The following is a 19,152-nucleotide window of genomic DNA, read 5'->3' on the forward strand; positions in this document are numbered from 1 at the left end:
GTGAGTTGGGGTGGGCAGTCTGTGTGTGTATTTCTATGTTTTCCTATTTCTGTGTTTGGCCTGATATGGTTCTCAATCAGAGGCAGGTGTTTTGTGTTGTCTCTGATTGGGAACCATATTTAGGTAGCCTGTTTTGTGTTGGGTTTTGGGGGTGGTTGTTTTCAGTCTTTTTGTGTCTGCACCAGATAGAACTGTTTCGGTTGTCACTTTTGTTGTTTTGTATTTTGAGTGTTCACCTTTATTAAAGTAAGATGAACAATTACCACGCTGCACATTGGTCCTCCGATCCTTCTAACTTCTCCTCCGTTACACCTCCTCTATGTTTAATATAACACACATATATTAATTATTAATTTCAGGTTGCCTATCCTGATGTGAAGTTTGTTCTATAGAAAGTATTTGACTCTGATGTGTGCCACAGAAAGTATTTGACTCTAGTGACAAAATTAAGGAAATTAGAATGGGGGTAGGATTTTGGCAAGGCCATTTTCTTGCGTGCCGAAACTGGGTAGCCATTTGATTAGATGTTCAGTAGTCTTAATGACAAAACAAAAACAGGTTTTTAGAAATGTCTAAAAACTGAAAAATAGTATTCAGACCCTTTTCTCAGTACTTTTTTGAAGCAGCTTTGGCAGCGATTACACCCAAGACTTAAGGTTATGACGCTACAAGCTTGGCACACCTGTACTTGGGGAGTTTCTCCCATTCATCTCTGCAGATCCTCTCAAGCTCTGTCGGATGGGGAGCATATTTTCAGGTCATAACATTTTCATAACATATTTTCAGGTCTCTCCAGAGATGTTCGATTGGGTTCAAGTCCTGGCTCTGGCTGTTACACTCATGGGCATTCAGAGACTTGTCCCAAAGCCACTCCTGCATTGTCTTGGCTGTGTGCTTATGGTCATTGTTCTGTTGGAAGGTGAACCTTTACCCCAGGCTGAGGTTCTGAGCGCTCTGGAACAGGTTTTCATCAAGGATCTCTCTATACTTTGCTCCGTTCATCTTTGCCTCGATCCTGACTAGTCTCCCAGTCTCTGCCGCTGAAAAACATACCCACAGCATGATGCTGCCACCACCATGCTTTACCGTAGGTTTTCTCCAGACGTGAAGCTTGGCATTCAGGCCAAAGACATCAATCTTGGTTTCATCAGACCAGAGAATGTTGTTTCTCATGGTCTGAGAGTCCTTTAGGTGCCTTTTGGCAAACTCCAAGCGGTCTGTCCTGTGCCTACTGAGGAATGGCTTTTGTCTGGCCACTCTACAATAAAGGCCTGATTGATGGAGTGCTGCAGAGATGGTTGTCCTTCTGGAAGGTTCTCCCATCTCCACAGAGAAACTATGGAGCTCTGTCAGAGTAAACCATTAGGTTCTTGTGCCTCGACACAATCCTGTCACGGAGCAGGGTGTACAGGAAGGGACTGAGGACCCACCCTTGTGGGGCCCCCATGTTGAGGATCAGTTTGGAGGCGGTAATGTTGCCAACCTTCGCCACCTGGGGACGGCTCGTCAGGAATTCCAGGACCCAGTTGCATAGGGAGTTCAGTCCCAGGGCTGTGAGCGTTGTGGTGAGCTTAAAGGGCACTATGGTATTGAAGGCCAAGCTGTAGTTGCTGAACATATGCATTCCTCTTGTCCAAATGGGTTAGGTCAGTGTGCAGTGCAATGGCGTCATCCGTGGATCTGTCAGGGATCTTGCGAATTGAAGAAAATTCGCACTGTTTGGATGCCGTTATTATTTTGGATAAACGTGCGAAGGTAATCTGCTTTTTAAAGTGATTTGTTTGACAATCAGATGAAAACATCATGACTGGTTGTGTTCACGGCACATTCAAAGGTAATACAGTTTTACAGTTAAATTACATGTCTTTACTATAAAAGCCTCAGACTGGCCACCACTATAAAGTAGCCAATGTCATCTTTCTTGATTATATGAGCCCGGTTTACACCTGATTCTAACATGCGTCCTTTGTCTTGATCTTGTCCACATTCTAACAGCATACTTAATGATTATTGATAAATCAATGACTCATTGTGGCCAGTTCGGTGAACTGTCTCAATGAAAACGCTACATAAATAAGCATTTTTAAAGTTCAGTGATAGATCATAGAATAATATCCCTGTTGCTGTTGATGATTCAACCCCTGCCTTCCTCAAATCTCTCAAGAGCGAGTGTCTGAACTGAACTCAGAAAGCAGTCGGTCAGTCCCCCCCCACTGTGCTCTCTTTATAGAACTCCTGCCGGACGGATCAAAGGCAGTGTGTCCTGCAGATTTCTCGATTTCACAGCTTGCTCTGGCTACGTGACTTCCTGTCGCTATTTTACACCGGATCGCTTTTATACAGTAGGAAAGCAGTCAAAGCACTGAATGAAATTGGTGCAATCACCGCTTTGTATACCAGCGGTCACCGTTAAACAGCAATGTGAAGCACAAGGGGTGTAGGCCTATATACTGTATAGCCTCTTGAATCATTGATTGATTGTTGACTTCCTAACTAGGTCCAATTGCAGAAACTGTTACAATTAGGTTTCTGTTCCTGATTGACGCAGAGATGAGGTGCTACATAAAAATCAATGACTATGTGATGATGATGTAGGTAAAACTTTATTTCACACAGAGTACTGTTGAAATTAAATCTCAGGTACTCAAATGGGGGAAAAAAAACTTGCAATACTGTCTGATCTAAAGAAATAATTCAAGCACTCAGGGGGTAACCCATGCAGATTTGTAGGGCAGTGAGCAGACAGGTATATGGTTTGGAGACAAACATAAGGTGGAAGAATGTCCAATTTCCTCCATCTGTTCTCATTGAATGAAAGGTTGTGAGCATATGTATTTCAAATACTCATATTTGAAAGTTCTGTACGACTCATCAAATAGGAGAAACGGCATTTGGGCATCAAAAGAACAGGACATCCGTAGAACACTCATTTCTAAGCATAAATTAGAACTTTATTTTATTATTACAATATTACAAAAAGAGTAGCACAACTCACTCTCTCGCCTTTTTATCTGTCGTACAGCCACAGAGTGACATGTAAAAGAAAGACTTATTAAGCCTTCCTCCATTTCACAGCAACAGTAAAGGAAACAAAGACAATTTTTTAAACAACAAGAAAATCAAGTATTATAAACGAGTCACAACTGAAGCTTTGAAACTGGGGGGAAAAATTGTTTGTTACAGCCCAGTAACTACACATACAGTGCCTTGCAGAAGTATTCAGACCCCTTGTACTTCTTCACATTTTGTGTTACAAAGTGGGATTCAAATGGATTTGTCCTGTTTTTTCTTCCAACAATCTACTCAAAATTCTATGTAGTGCCAAAGTAGAAGAAAAATGAAGCTCCTTTGCTCAGGCAAGCCTAAATTAGTTCAGGATAAACATTTGGCTTATAGAAAAACATCAGATAATTACATGGACTCACTGTGTGAAATACTAGGGGTTGACATGATTTTTTAATGACTAACCCTTCCACTTTCCCTCATACATACAGTGCCTTTGGAAAGTATTCAGACCCCTTGACTTTTTCCATATTTTGTTACGTTACAGCCTTATTCTAAAATTGATTAAATAAAAACAATTCCACAGCAATTGACACACAATACACCATAATGACGCGAAAACAGGTTTGAAGACATTTTTCCACATTTATTACAAATAAAAAACAGAAACACCTTATTTACATAAGTATTCAGACCTTTTGCTATGAGCATCCTGTTTCCATTGATAATCCTTGAGATGTTTCTACAACTTGATTAGAGTCCACCTGTGGTTAAATACAAATGATTGGAAAGGCACACATCTGCCTATATAAGGTCCCAGAGTTGACAGCGCAAAAATCAAACCATCAGGTCGAAGGAATTGTCCGTAGAGCTCCGAGACAGGATTGTGTCGAGGCACAGATCTGAGGAAGAGTACCAAAAAATGTCTGCAGCATTGAAGTTCCCCAAGAACACAGTGGCCTCCACCATTCTTAAATGGAAGAAATTTGGAACCACCAAGACCATTCCTAGAGCTGGCCGCCCGGCCAGACTGAGCAATCAGGGGAGAAGGGCCTTGGTCAGGGAGGTGACCAAGAACCCGATGGTCACTCTGAAAGAGCTAGAGTTCCTCTGTGGAGATGGGAGAACCTTCCAGAAGGACAAACATCTCTGCAGCACTCCACCAATCAGGCCTTAATGGTAGAGTGGCCCGACGGAAGTCGTTACTCAGTAAAAGGCACATGACAGCCCACTTGGAGTTTGCCAAAAGGCACCTAAAGGACTCTCAGACCATTAGAAACAAGATTCTCTGGTCTGATGAAACCAAAATTAAACTCTTTGGCCTGAATGCCAAGCGTCACGTCTGGAGGAAACCTAGCAACATCCCTACGGTGAGGCATGGTGGTGGCAGCATCATGCTGTGGGGATGTTTTCAGTGGCCCAGTCAGAGCCCGGATTTGAACATCTCTGTAGAGATCGGAAAATAGTTGTGCAGCAACGCTCCCCATCCAACCTGACAGAGAGGATCTACAGAGAAGAATGGGAGAAACTCCCCAAATACAGGTGTGCCAAGCTTGTAGTGTCATATCCAAGAAGACTTGATGCTGTAATCACTGCCAAAGGTGCTTCAACAAAGTACTGAGTAAAGGGTCTGAATACTTACGTAAATGTGATATCTGTTTTTCAAATTTTAAATAAATTAGCAAACATTTCTAAAACCCTGTTTTTGCTTTGGCATTATGGGGTAGTGTGTGTAAATTGATGAGGTGGAAAACATTTGTTTTAATCAATTTTAGAATAAGGCTGTAACGTAACAAAATGTGAAAAAAGTCAAGGGTTCTGAATATTTTTTGAAGGCACTGTATATCTACATGTAAGGTCCCTCAGTCAAGTATTGAATTTCAAGCACAGATTCAACTAAAAAGAGCAGGGAGCTTTTCGATTGCCTCACAAACAAGGACAGTAATTGGTAGATTGGTAACAATAACAAATCAGACATTGAAAATCTCGCTAAGCATGGTAAAGTTAATAATTATGGATTATAGATTAAACCACCCAGACACAGTGAACCTTTAAACTGAGCTGCAGGACAGGAATGAAACTGCTCAGAGATGTTACCATGAGGCCATTAGTGATTTTAAAACAGTTCGATGGCTGGGATGGGAGAAAACTGAGGATGGATCAACAACTTTGTAGTGATGCCACAATGACTTAAATGACAGAGTGAAAATAATATAAATATACTGAATAAAAATATTGCAAAACATTCATCTTGTGTGCAACAAGGCAAAGCAATAAAGCTGAAGAAAAAAAACACAGCAAAGAATATACTTTTTGGCCTAAATGCAAAGTCTTATGTTTGGGGCAAATCCAACAGCACATAGCTGAGTAACTGCCTCCTTATTTTCAAGCATGGTGGTGGCTGCATCATGGTATGGGTATGGTTGACATCAGCGAATACTGGGGAGTTTTTCAGGATGAAAAGAAATGGGATGGAGCCAAGCACAGGCAAAATCCTGGAGGAAAACCTGCTTCAGTCTGCTTTACACCAGATACTGGCAGAGGAATTCACCTTTAAGCAGGACAATAACTTATAACAATAGGCCAAATGTACACAAGTTGTTTACCAAGACGACAGAGAATGTTCCTGAGTGGGCAAGTTACAGTTTTGACTTAAAATATGCCTGAAAATCTATGAAAAAGACTTGAAAATTGATGTCTAGCCATGATCCCCAACATCTTGACAGAGCTTGAAGAATTATGAAAAGAATAATGGGCTAATTAAGCAATAAGGCCCGAGGGGGTTTGGTGTTTGGCCAATATACCACGGCCAAGGGCTGTTCTCAACCACGGCGCAACGCGGAGCGCCTGGATACAGCCCTTAGCCGTGGTATATTGGCAAAATACCACAAAACCCCAAGGTGCCTTATTGCCATTATAAACTGGTTACCAGTGTAATTAGAGCAGTAAAAAAAAAAAAAGGGTCATACCCGTGGTATACAGTGTGATATACCACAGCTTTCAGACAATCATCATTCAGGGCTCTAACCACCAGTTTATAATATTGCACAATATAGGTGTAAAGCTCAGAGACCAACCCAAGAAGACTCACAGCTGTAATCGCTGCGAAGGTGTTTCTAACATGTATTGACTCAGGGAGATGAATACTTATGCAACGACTATATTTTAGTCATTCATCTTAAACGTTGACAGAGTATTTTGCATAGATTGTTGACAAAAATTTACAATTGAATCCATTTTAATCCCACTTTGTAACACAATCAAATTTGAAGAAACCCAAGGAGAATGAATACTTTTTTGCAAGGCACTGTAGGATTAAAATATAATTACAAAATATAACTACATTTCTTGTTTTCGTAATAAAAGAAGAATCTAAGGAATTGCCTTTCCTATTCAACAAAAACTCCCATTAAAATAAAAGGCAAATTAACAAACAGAAATTGCGGGTCCTCTGTATGTATCCTTGCAATCGTCATTCTCATAATCATCATTTTGGGTATTCGTTATAACCATGCATGTTTTCAAAGGAAAGTTCAAGGACCAAATACTTAAGGCTTTTTAAGGGCTGTTAGGGAAGGAGGCGAACAGAAAGTGGCCAGTGTGTCCACCACTCTCACGTACAGACACACACTCACATCTGCATACATACAAAACGCACATGCACACACGTCTATACTCAACCTGCATCAGCAGGCATCATTCACACACAATCATTACACTTTAAAAAGTTACAGTAGTATAGTAGGTAAGCCAGTGTAAAATAAAATAAACAATGCATTTGCTGTTTCACTTAAGTTAAAGTCAATTTCCTTTAACCTCCAAGTGATCTTGCAAGTGATCAATTTGGTATTTTCAGCAGACTTCATACCAGAATCAGTAGCAACTAAGTTACCTTTAGAGATTAAAAACAAAATACACTCAGGATCAAAACTCTGATTTGGTTCATAGTTAGTTTCTAAAATAACATTACATTAGTAACAATGCTATTTATTTCACTCCAGTAGATAGCAGGACTAAACCTAACTAGCCCACTGCCTTCACTAAACAACTGCCAAACAGAACATCGCATTTCAACAATTCAAGTAGTTGTTTTCGGGTTCACGAAAAATGATAGGAAACATAAAATTACATCTTTTAAAATAAGTTTTCCTTGTCAATTATGTGACTTTGGCCATTTAAGGCTTCAGACAGAATGAACAGATTTCATTTCATTAATTTTTTCACTCCATTAAAATAAAAATATATTAATCCACAATCATGTTGCCAATCTCAATTGGCGACAAATGGTTTGTAACAGACACCTGAATTCATTGCAGCATTTTGAGCAAGAGAGCGTTGGTCAGCTCCCCCAGTCAGTCCCCACGTATGTTGCTCCCTGCTGGATCTAGATGTCTACACTGTCTATACAGTATATATCTATACTCTGTACAAACATCAACCTGATTAGATACTTTGATGATAGCGAGGAATCAACCTTGACCAGTGACCTGATTCAGAAAACAGTCCTATTTCACAAATAAATACATTTCTATAGAAAGAAAAAGCCTCTTTGTACATGTGTCTCCGTCTGTCCTTTGTAGTGTCCAGTGAATGATAGTTTCAGTTTCACACTGAACCATTCATTATCTCGTCTGCAAGGTGATTTCAAGAGGTTTTTAATCTTGATGTCACTACGAGTTTCAGAAGTAAACGCAAAAAGGGAACATTAGCCACTAGTCCAAAAAAACTAATCGCAGCAGAGAAATCCCCACACGACTCAGTAAAAACAAACAAATTAATGTTTTTTCTTTCCTCCATGAAGCGTCAGTGAGTTTTCATCCATCCTCTGCAGAAATTGAACAGATCTGAAGTAAAAATAACTCTGTATCCTTAGATCCAGGCACACTGATAGACAGGTCAGATGGAAAAAAGGTAGGGAATGATGACAATCACATACATAAGAAACGCTCTCTAGAGGGTGCCTAGTGAAAGCACTCATTTACAAAATCAATTGATCACTTGCAAGATAGACTCCAAGAAAAAGAAAAACCAACACTGCTCTTTATTATATATTAATTTGTCCTCTTTTTAATGTTAGTGAAAATTTACTTAATTTATTAATTTAATTATATTTCATATTTTTCCTTTAAGACTAAAATAAGGTTTTCGTTAACTGCTGTGTAGACAAGACCGGCCTTAGCTTATCTTATCTGTACCCTGGGTGCTGGATGTGAGCGGTTCTGCCGTCCCCGGGGCCAACCTCGGGCCCCACCCTGTTCATGGGAGGCCTGTGCATCTTTCCCATCAGCCCCAGATTGTGATCTCGGAAGCAGGGCGTCTGGAAGTCCCCGCCCAAGTAATCTGCCGTTTGCACCAGACTAGTCTGGCCGGAGGAGGAGGAGCTCACCGCGGGCCTGTAATGGCCTCCCCCAGGGGGCCCACCGCAGTCTAGGGTTGTGGAGCCCCCTGGGGGCCCACCATGGAATGGCATGGCCAGGTCCTGAGACCCGGAGCTGTCGCTGTTGGGCGTTGGCAGGATACTGCTGTTCCACACAGCGTGTTGTTGGAAATAGTGGCCACCACTGGTGTAGTGGGCCAGTGGACCCCCAGGCATGCCATTGTTGTTGTTGACTGGGGGAGAGGGGGTGGGCTTCTCTATAGGAGGCTTCAGGCTGTATGGCTGGCCCACACACAGCTCTGGGGGGTAGCCCATGTGAGAGGGCTGCTTGCAGGGGTGGCCCCCGCCATCCTGCTGCATGTGCTGTAGATGAGCCAACTGCTGCTGGTTCCAGCGCATCTGCTGTTGGTGATTATGTTGTTGTTGTTGATGCTGTTGTTGATGCTGTTGTTGCTGCTGCTGTTTGATATCATTGTGGTAAACAGGCATCATGTTTGAGGCAGCCATGTTGTTTTGGGGGTGAGAGGGGGCAGCAGCCTTGTTCGCGGGACACATGATGCAGTTGGGGTGTGGGGGCAGCCCGGGGGGACAGACGTTGGGGTGTGGGTGGCTGTGCATGGACAACCTGGAGCTGGCGTTGATAAGGAGGTTGCGGCTGATGGGGCTGGGGTTGGCGATCTGGCCCTCGCACATGGAGGTGGCTCCAGCCCCCTGGGCCCGGGCTTGGCAGAACTGGTTGATCTGGTGCACGATGCTGCTCAGGTCTGGCTGGCGGCCCTGGTTCAGGCCGGCGGCCATGGACAGAGGAATTGTTGAGGTAGAGACTGTCACGTTAGGCGGCGCGTCGGCGTCTGGCAGCTTCCGGCCCCCCTGAAGGCCGGGAGGAGGCTGCCCCTGCTGCAGAAGGTTCTGTTGCTGCTGCTGTTGGAGCAGGAGGGTGGGGCCAGAGGGAGGCTGGGGGTGGGACAGAGTCTGGGGCCTGGGCAGACTCTGCTCTGGGTGCTGCTGGGGCATGGAGGGTGGGTGTCTGAGGACCTGGCACTGACCCTGCTGCTGGGGGTGAGTCTGTTGTAGAGTCTGAGGGTGAGTCTGGCTCCCAGGGTGAGGGTTCAGGCTCTGCCGGGGCATGCCCTGGCCTTGGGAAGGGGGGTGGTGGAGGTTTAAAGTGCTGGCCGAGGCAGCTGCTGCTGCGTATGGCCCTCCGGGGCCAGGGGGGTTCATGATGACCTCGGAGGGGTGCAGGCGTACTCGGCTGCCATCAAAGTCTTTGAGGATGCCCTTGATGATGGGCATCTTGATGATGGCAAGGAGGCCGGCCTTGGCGCTGGCCTGAGAGGGGGGGTAGGGGCTGTAGCGCTGGCCTGAAGTATCCAGCCCGTTGACTGTGCGGCGCACGTGGTTCCTCTGGGGGACCTTGACACTGTTGGGGAAGATCTTAATGGTCAGGGGGTTGTTGGCAACCTTCTTAGCATAAGCATCCAATTCTGCAGGGGTTGGATATTGAGCGGATCTCATCCTCTGTGTAGTGTCCCCTGGGGTGACAGACAGAGACAGTGGGGTGGAGGGGAGAAGATGAGGGGGGGAAGGACAAAGAAAGAGGGGAAGCGAGAGAGAAACATGTTAACGCAGGTAAAAAGCAAAAGGACAGGTTTCCCATCAGAAGAGCAGATGTGTGATAATCTGTACTGAGGTTCTAAGGTTCTCTTCTGAGTAGAACAGAACCTGACTGACTTCAACAACATTATCACATTCCAAATCTCAGTGCTTCCCCTAACATGAAAAACAGCACAGTGCTCTCATCTCATGGGGACACAAGCCGAGTCCCAAATGGCATCTTATTCCCTTTATAGTTCAGTCTAAAGGGAATAAGGTGCCACTTTGGATGCATACAGAGAGTTCTTGCCTGGATTCCCGGGCAAGCAACACATTCTGAAGTGCCATAGTAGGGGTTAAGGGCTGTCAGTCATTCAGACGGTAACAGTGAGGTCAGTAGCTTCCGGCCACAATGGGGCCATACTCAAACGTTGGCTTAGACCCAAGGTTTATAACTGAGCCTAAAATGGCTATCTACTAGCTTTTCTCATAGCATAGCGGCTAATTGTGCCAGGTTGGCCTGAGGACAACCAGCTGAGCACATAATTACATCTGGTAACAGATTCCATATAGGCCAATTAAAATCGTTGATGTAGTTGGACTTGATCCAACACTTTTTCACAAAAGCGTCCTTACCAGAAGTCCACCGGCAACTTCTGATAATCAAAATAACTATCACAAGTTGTAACATGACTGCACAAACAGCTCACAGTGTAGAGCGCTGAGTTCTTGACAATTGCGGCAACTTGCTGTGCAGGTTCGAATCCCCCACGGGATCATTTACTTTCTTCCTTTGAAATGTAGAATTACATTTATTGTGTTAGTGTGCTGAGAATGGAAGTACAGTCAACACCTTGAAAATGAAGGAGGCAAAGTGGTAAAGAGAGAGAGAGAGTGGCGCAACTCCATGTCAGCAGACAGTAATCACACAGCATCTCTGATCTCCGGAACACCACTGAGCCCTCTGACAGTCATTTGTTACAGCTGCTAAGCACCTCACTGGCTATATTTAACAATGCCCCAGTGTGTGTGCCGATGCTGTAGTGTGTGTGTGTGTGTGTGTGTGTGTGTGTGTGTGTGTGTGTGTGTGTGTGTGTGTGTGTGTGTGTGTGTGTGTGTGTGTGTGTGTGTGTGTGTGTGTGTGTGTGTGTGTGTGTGTGTGAGAGAGAGAGAGAGAGAGACTGATAAGGTGTGTATTTGACAGGTGTGTCTGTGTGTGTTTAGCATGTGTTAATGTGATTGCGTGTTTCAGTCTTGCACAGTCACTCAATGAGACCCATTTTCTTCCCCAACTAGAAGTCAGTAATAATGTTATATTAGAGAAAGGGGCCTGCCTCCAGCCATTGTGATCTGGACTGAGGAGAGGCTCTGTATCTGCAGCCTCACCAAGCATCCCCTCTCCAGGCTGAGCCCTGGGCCTCACAGCCTCCCTGGCCCAGCCAGCCTGACCTAAACATACACACAGGCTGCATCCTAAATTGCACCCTATCCCTATATAGTGCACTACTTATATTTAGTTTTTCTATTCAATAATTCTATCTCGTACAACATTCTTCTATTAAATACGCGGGTAAAAAAAAAAAAAGTAGTGTTTATTGGAGGGTGGCTAGTTCTATCCTTCACTGGAATGCTAATGGGTTCCCTTTTTAGCAGACTCATCTTCTAATGTCTTTCGTCTAGCTGAAAGTCTCTTTCCATCTTCCTCTCCTCTGCTCAGCCTCACAGGCAGCATGCAGAGTGAGTGGGCTAGGCAGCAGTGGCAAAAGGCAGAGAGCTGAGCTGTGAGGACAGGCATTGGCACGGCGGTGGCACAAGGAAGTCATGCCAACGGACTAATTCATCCTCTATTAGCAAGCAGGAAACAAAGGGTGTCAATGAGAGGGGCCGGGGTGGCATTGACGTGTGTGGGTGGGGGGTGACTAACTGCTCATTAATGCAGGGGTCTGGGCCAGGAGTTTGAGCTCAACACTCTCAATCACTGGCTGCTTAATTCCTTCGTCTGACTTAATGCCTGGGTAAGCAAACAGAGCACAGAGCACAGACACAACCGCAACACCTGCCCAGCCAGCCAGTCACACCTTTGCAACATTTGTTGCAGAGATTACTAATGACCTCCATGAGCCATCTCTCCATTCAATGACAGAAAGATCTAATCTAATCAAGTTAGCTAAACTGTACTGTGTGTGCACTGTGCATGTGGCTACGGGCACATCTGTGTGACCTCCAGCTGAACAGATCCTTGGAGAGATGAATAGGAAAACTACTGAACACTCGGTAAGTACACACACAGGTTCTTATTCAAACTACGCTTTTCACCGAAACAAAATTTAAAACAGTAGGGAAGCCAAAGGCTCACGCTGTTTTAAATGAAAAATGTTTCACAAACTAGCAGGATATTGAATCAGACATCAGAGCCATACAGCAATGACAATTAAGGCTTCCTCGTCCCTTTTTTCAATTTTACACTGCTCTCTCTGAGCGTTCCATAATGATAAGACAAGAGAGACTTAATTTAAACAGCAAGAGACTCGTTATGCTGACAGAGCGAACGTAGTCGCCATCTACTTCAGATCTCAGTATCTTCCCCTGCAGCCCCTTCGGTAAAGTAGTTACTGAAAGAGTAAAATGTTTCTGCCTGCTCCATTTGCTGTACTTCTCTCTTATCTCTACATGCTTCCTTCTCTTCTCTGTTCTGTAGAGGAACCGGGGGGCCATTTCCACTTTCCAGGCATTTGAGCTCTGACTCAGTCTGACGAAAAGCTGTTTCTGTGTGTTCCAGTATGTACTTGACCCACTCCTCTCCTCTGCTCAGACAGCCCTTAACATTTCACAGGTATTGTGTGTGTGTTCTCATCTATTTAACATCTCTCCTCAGTCTCTCTCCCCCAATGATAAATAAAGATGCTGCCCTGGCCTGGACTCTTAATGGCAACCTGCTAGCTCGTAACTTTAAACGACTCTCCCTTGTACACACACGCACAGAGGAAAAGGACGGGAGGAGAAAGAGATTCTAATGAGGAAGAGGTAGACATTGCAGTGGCAACGTATTGTACAGATCCACTATAGGCTAGTAACTTAGGTAAACGTATAGGACAGTGGACACTAGCTGATTCTACTGTACTTAGCATGGTGCACAGGAACACGAATTAGAGCTAACCGTGGGATATACAGTGCATTAGTAAAGTATTCAGACCCCTTCCCTTTTTTCACATTTTGTTACGTTACAACCTTATTCTAAAATTGATTAAATAAAAACATGTCATCAATCTACACATAATACCCCATAATGACAAAGCAAAAACAGGTTTAGACATTTTTGCAAATGTATTAAAAAATTAAAAACAGAAATACCATATTTACATAAGTATTCAAACACTTTGCTATGAGACTCAAAATTGAGCTCAGGTGTATCCTGTTTCCATTGATCATCCTTGAGATGTTTCTACAACCTGTCAAATTCAATTGATTGGACATGATTTGGAAAGGCACATATAAAGGTCTATATAAAGGTCCCACAATTGACAGTGCATATGAGAGCAAAAACCAAGCTATGAGGTTGAAGGAATTGTCCGTAGAACTCTGAGACAGGATTGTGTCGAGGCACAGATCTGGGAAAGGGTGGCAAAAAAAAAAAAAATCTGCAGCATTGAAGGTCCAAGAACACAGTGGCCTCCATCATTCTTAAACTGAATAAGTTTGGAACCACCAAGACTCTTCCTAGAGCTGGCCGCCTGGCCAAAATGAGTAATCGGGGGAGAAGGGCCTTTGTCAGGGAGGTGACAGTTACAGTTCCTCTGTGGAGAAGAACCTTCCAGAAGGACAACCATCTCTGCAGCACTCCACCAATCAGGCCTTTATGGTAGAGTGGCTGGACGGAAGCCACTCCTCAGTAAAAGGCACATGACAGGCCACTTGGAGTTTGCCAAAAGGCACTAAAGTACTCTCAGACCATGAGAAACAAGATTATCTGGTCTGATGAAACCATGATTGAAGTCTTTGGCTTGAATGCCAAACGTCACGTCTGGAGGAAACATGGCACTATCCTACGGTGAAGCATGGTGGTGGCAGCATCATGCTGTGGGGATGTTTTTCAGCAGCAGGGACTGGGAGACTAGACAGGATTAAGGGAATGGTGAATGGAGCAAAGTAGAGAGAGATCCTTACTGAAAACCTGCTCCAGAGCACTCAGGACCTCAGACTGGGGAGAAGGTTCAACTTCCAACAGGACAACGACCCTAAGCACACAGCCAAGACAACGCAGGAGTGGCTTCAGGACAAGCCTCAATGTCCTTGAGTGGCCCAGCCAGAGCACAGACTTGAACCCGATCGAACATCTCTGGAGAGAGCGGAAAATAGCTGTGCAGTGACGCTCCCCATACAAACTGACAGAACTTGGGAGAATCTGCAGAGAAGAATGGGAGAAACTGCCCAAATACAGGTGTGCCAAGCTTGTAGCGTCATACCCAAGAAGACTCGATGCTGTAATCACAGCCAAAGGTGCTTCAACAAAGTACAGAGTAAAGGGTCTGAATACTTATGCAAATGTTATATTTCAATTTGTTATTTTTAATACATTTGCAAAAAAACAACGTTTTGCTTTGCCACTATGAGGTATTGTGTGTAGACTGATGATATGAAAAAAACTATTTCATCCATTTTAGAATAAGGCTGTAACATAACAAAATGTGGAAAAAGTCAAGGGGTTTGAATACTTTCCGAATGAACTGTACACTAGAGCATTTTGTTTTATTTTTAAACCAACATTTTGCTTACAATGACCATAATCCATTGCGTGCCTACTTGTCCGGCTTGTGTGTTTCTTTTACGACTGCCATGTTAAGTTAGTGTGCGGAAGACATGGGAGACAGAAGAATGCGTGATCAAGAGGGATAAGAGGGCTGTTGCTTCGTGAGTTATCTCTACCTGAAAATACATGATCTAAGTGATTGATAGTTGGTATTCAGCAGTCATAAAAGTATGCCTTATTTACTTTGAAGAACTACAAAATAGTGATTTTGTCAGAAAGAATAGGCAGTAGCTCTAGAGATGAGATGACTTGATGACTTGTCGGAACTAGAAGCACAAGCATTTCGCTACACTCGCATTAACATCTGCTAACCATGTGTATGTGACAAATAAAATTTGATTTGATTTAAAGTCATCAAATAAAAATGGAATTTGTTAAATTAAAGTAATGTGAATAAATGATGGTAAATAAGCAACAATGGGCAGTCACTACCATCATGGGACTTTAACTGAATTGTTTTATTGTGTCGTTACAGCATTTTGCCCACATAATGCATTTAATGCTTAAAAAAATTATCGAAACCAAAATCTGTGAAGATATTTTTTTTTATCGAACCGAAACCAAACAGAACTCAAGAAGCACTAATCGCTCAGCATTATATAGCAACAATATAATTTAGGGCTAGCAATCTAGCTAATGTGTTTTGAGTTCCCACTTCCTCATGTGGGGAATTATGTAGCATATAACGTAAGCCAATATGCACAAAAATGCATCAATATACAGGCAAATTCATCTCTAAAGACCCTCAAATAAATCTGTCCATTCTGGATCCAGTTTTGACATTCTGCAAATCAAAATATCCATCATGCAGTCCCTGAACAGGTCAGATGAAATAGCAAACTTATTTAATGTTTTACTTGGCACAATAACAACACCCACCCGTAGCACGCGCTCCAGCAGGTATATTTCACTGGTCATCCCCAAAACCAACACTTCCTTTTGCCGCATTTCCTTCCAGCTCTCTGCTGCCAATGACTGGAACGAATCGCACAAATCACTAAAGCTGGAGACTTATATCTCCCTCTCGAACTTTAAGCATCAGCTGTCAGAGCAGCTTACCGATCACTGTACCTGTACATAGCCAATCTGTAAATAGCACCTCATTCCTATATTGTTATTTATCTTCTTGCTCTTTTGCACCCCAGTATCTCTACTTGCACATCAATCACTCCAGTGTTAATGCTAAATTGTAATTATTTCGGTTCTTTGGCCTATTTATTGCCTTACCTCCCTACTCTTCTATATTTGCACACACTGTTCATATATTTTTCTATAGTGTTATTGATGTACGTTTGTTTATGTGTAACTCTGTGTTGTTGTTTTTGTCGCACTGCTTTGCTTTATCTTGGCCAGGTCGCAGTTGTAAATGAGGACTTGATCTTAACTGGCCTACCTGGTTAAATAAAGGTGAAATAAAATAAAATAAATAAAAACTGGAAATGTCAGTCTAGAGCCCTGCTGCTAATTGAAAGTAACTGTGCATAAATTGACAAATAAAATGTCTCTTTAGAGCGAAATGGGTCAATTTATGATTTTACTTTTTGTTCATACCGCCCTGCTCTACTCTGTACCTTAGTTCCTTTCAATAAGAATTTCTCAAGATACTGAATACATATTCCCCTTACCACTGATAACACTCCTCACCTTGGGGGTAAAAAATAACAGTCTAACATGTCTCTTCAGTCTCACACTTAATGTAAAAAAATTTGTCAGAGAGAAAATGTGTTCTGTGGCATGTAGACAGCCTGGAGATTGATGGCCTGCTACATCACTAAAGAACCCTTGTTAGGCCCTGTGGCTCCGCGTGACCAACCAGGACCCTGTGGCTCCGCGTGACCAACCAGGACCCTGTGGCTCCGCGTGACCAACCAGGGCCCTGTAGACGGGACCATGTGGCTCTGTGTGACCAACCAGGGCCCTGTGGCTCCGCGTGACCAACCAGGACCCTGTGGCTCCGCGTGACCAACCAGGGAGCTGTAGACAGGACCATGTGGCTCTGTGTGACCAACCAGGGCCCTGTGGCTCTGTGTGACCAACCAGGGAGCTGTAGACAGGACCCTGTGGCTCTGTGTGACCAACCAGGGAGCTGTAGACAGGACCCTGTGGCTGTGACCAACCAGGGCGCTGTGGCTGTGTGTGACCAACCAGGGGCGCTGTAGACAGAACCCTGTGGCTCTGCGAGACCAAACAAGACCCTGTGGCTCTGTGACCAACAAGGGCCCTGTAGACAGGACCCTGTGGCTCTGTGTGACAAACCAGGGCGCTGTGGCTCTGTGTGACCAACCAGGGCCCTGTGGCTCTGTGAGACCAGCCAGGGCCCTGTGGCTCTGTGAGACCAGCCAGGGCCCTGTGGCTCTGTGTGACCAGCCAGGGCCCTGTGGCTCTGTGTGACCAGCCAGGGCCCTGTGGCTCTGTGTGACCAACCAGGGTGCTGTAGACAGGACCCCGTGATTCTGTGTGACCAACCAGGGCGCTCAACCAGGGCGCTGTGGCTCTGTGTGACCAACCAGGGTGCTGTAGACAGGACCCCGTGATTCTGTGTGACCAACCAGGGCGCTCAACCAGGGCGCTGTGGCTCTGTGTGACCAACCAGGGATTTGTAGAGAGGACTCTGTGGCTCTGTGAGACCAACCAGGGCCCTGTGGCTCTGTGAGACCAACCAGGACCCGTAGCTCTGTGTGACCAACCAGGGATTTGTAGAGAGGACTCTGTGGCTCTGTGAGACCAACCAGGGCCCTGTGGCTCTGTGAGACCAACCAGGACCCGTAGCTCTGTGTGACCAACCAGGGCGCTCAACCAGGGCGCTGTGGCTCTGTGTGACCAACCAGGGCGCTATAGACAGGACCCTTTGGCTCTGTGTGACCAACCAGGGAGCTGTAGACAGGACCCTTTGGCTCTGTGTGACCAACCAGGGAGCTGTAGACAGGACCCTTTGGCTCTGTGTGACCAACCAGGGAGCTGTAGACAGGACCCTTTGGCTCTGTGTGACCAACCAGGGAGCTGTAGACAGGACCCTTTGGCTCTGTGTGACCAACCAGGGAGCTGTAGACAGGACCCTTTGGCTCTGTGTGACCAACCAGGGCGCTATAGACAGGACCCTTTGGCTCTGTGTGACCAACCAGGGCGCTATAGACAGGACCCTTTGGCTCTGTGTGACCAACCAGGGCGCTATAGACAGGACCCTTTGGCTCTGTGTGACCAACCAGGGCGCTATAGACAGGACCCTTTGGCTCTGTGTGACCAACCAGGGCGCTATAGACAGGACCCTTTGGCTCTGTGTGACCAACCAGGGCGCTCAACCAGGGCGCTGTGGCTCTGTGTGACCAACCAGGGCGCTATAGACAGGACCCTTTGGCTCTGTGTGACCAACCAGGGCGCTATAGACAGGACCCTTTGGCTCTGTGTGACCAACCAGGGCGCTATAGACAGGACCCTTTGGCTCTGTGTGACAGTCCCTATTCTATGGGACAGATGCCTGAAGGCGTCAGCATGCATCAGTACCAAACGAGTGTGTTCGCCTACTCCCTTAAAAGATGTTCACTTGAAAAACGAATACAAAGCCACAATAGTACTGTTTGTCCATTTTGAGATGCCGTAGCCAGTATACACTTCCGCAAAATAGTCAGATTAATTCTAAGATAACTCAAGAAATATGTCATTAATTGACGCTTTTGCAGAGATCTGAGATGTAAAATTGCGCGACTAAGATGCGGACATTGGCACTTAGCGAAACACCCCCTCGCTCGGCACTGCTGTGCTCTTGGGGGTAGGCTGATTACAGTGATTCTTCCAATTAGTCTTGATGAGCCATAGTGACGGAGCAAGACAGACAGCGTTTTATAACACACAAAACTGCTGCAGAACTAGGTCAGACTGGGGCTGAGAGAGAAAGAGATTCCTCCAAGTATGAGGGGACATTCTCTAGAAATCTCTGTGCCTCAGGGAGATGTGTGAATCTAAATGAAGCTGGTCTGTTGGGGTGGCTATACCCTGGCTGGGTGGGTCTGATCTATAATGTACATGACTGATTCAGAGGGGTTGAGTTAAATGTGGAAGACACATTTCAGTTGAATGCATTTAGTTATACAACTAACTAGGTATCCCCTTCCCTTTATGATGTCATCTACGAGGTCCTGGATAGGAGATTTGAGAAGCTTTCTACAGGACTTTGCACCAGTTCTGAGGAACCAAAAAGACTGGGAAAGACATGCATGTGTGTCTATTGTTCAACACAACCTGTATGTCCTGTTACTCATTTTAGGTTGTACATGTTGGGCACTGTAACCGTTATTTGATAATAAACCATAGGAATCTATGAAGTGAATCCAATAACGGCAAACACCGAAACGATCTACAACTATTGACTGACACC

At 44.7% G+C, this 19,152-nt stretch overlaps 1 protein-coding gene across 3 annotated transcripts in view; it reads right to left on the minus strand.

Moving 5' to 3' along the window:
* Positions 1 to 2,584: 2,584 nt before the first annotated feature.
* The window catches only part of LOC139537474 (protein FAM222B-like), a 62,341-nt gene continuing 45,773 nt past the window's right edge, over positions 2,585 to 19,152 (minus strand). For all 3 annotated transcript variants that reach the window (XM_071338827.1, XM_071338825.1, XM_071338828.1), the window contains exon 3: positions 2,585 to 9,912. In XM_071338827.1, coding sequence (XP_071194928.1) covers positions 8,189 to 9,912 — 1,724 coding nt within the window. In that variant the 3' untranslated portion in view covers positions 2,585 to 8,188. The remainder of the gene's footprint in view (positions 9,913 to 19,152) is intronic.

Source organism: Salvelinus alpinus, chromosome 13, assembly GCF_045679555.1.
Source record: "Salvelinus alpinus chromosome 13, SLU_Salpinus.1, whole genome shotgun sequence".
In the NCBI taxonomy this organism is placed as follows: domain Eukaryota; kingdom Metazoa; phylum Chordata; class Actinopteri; order Salmoniformes; family Salmonidae; genus Salvelinus; species Salvelinus alpinus.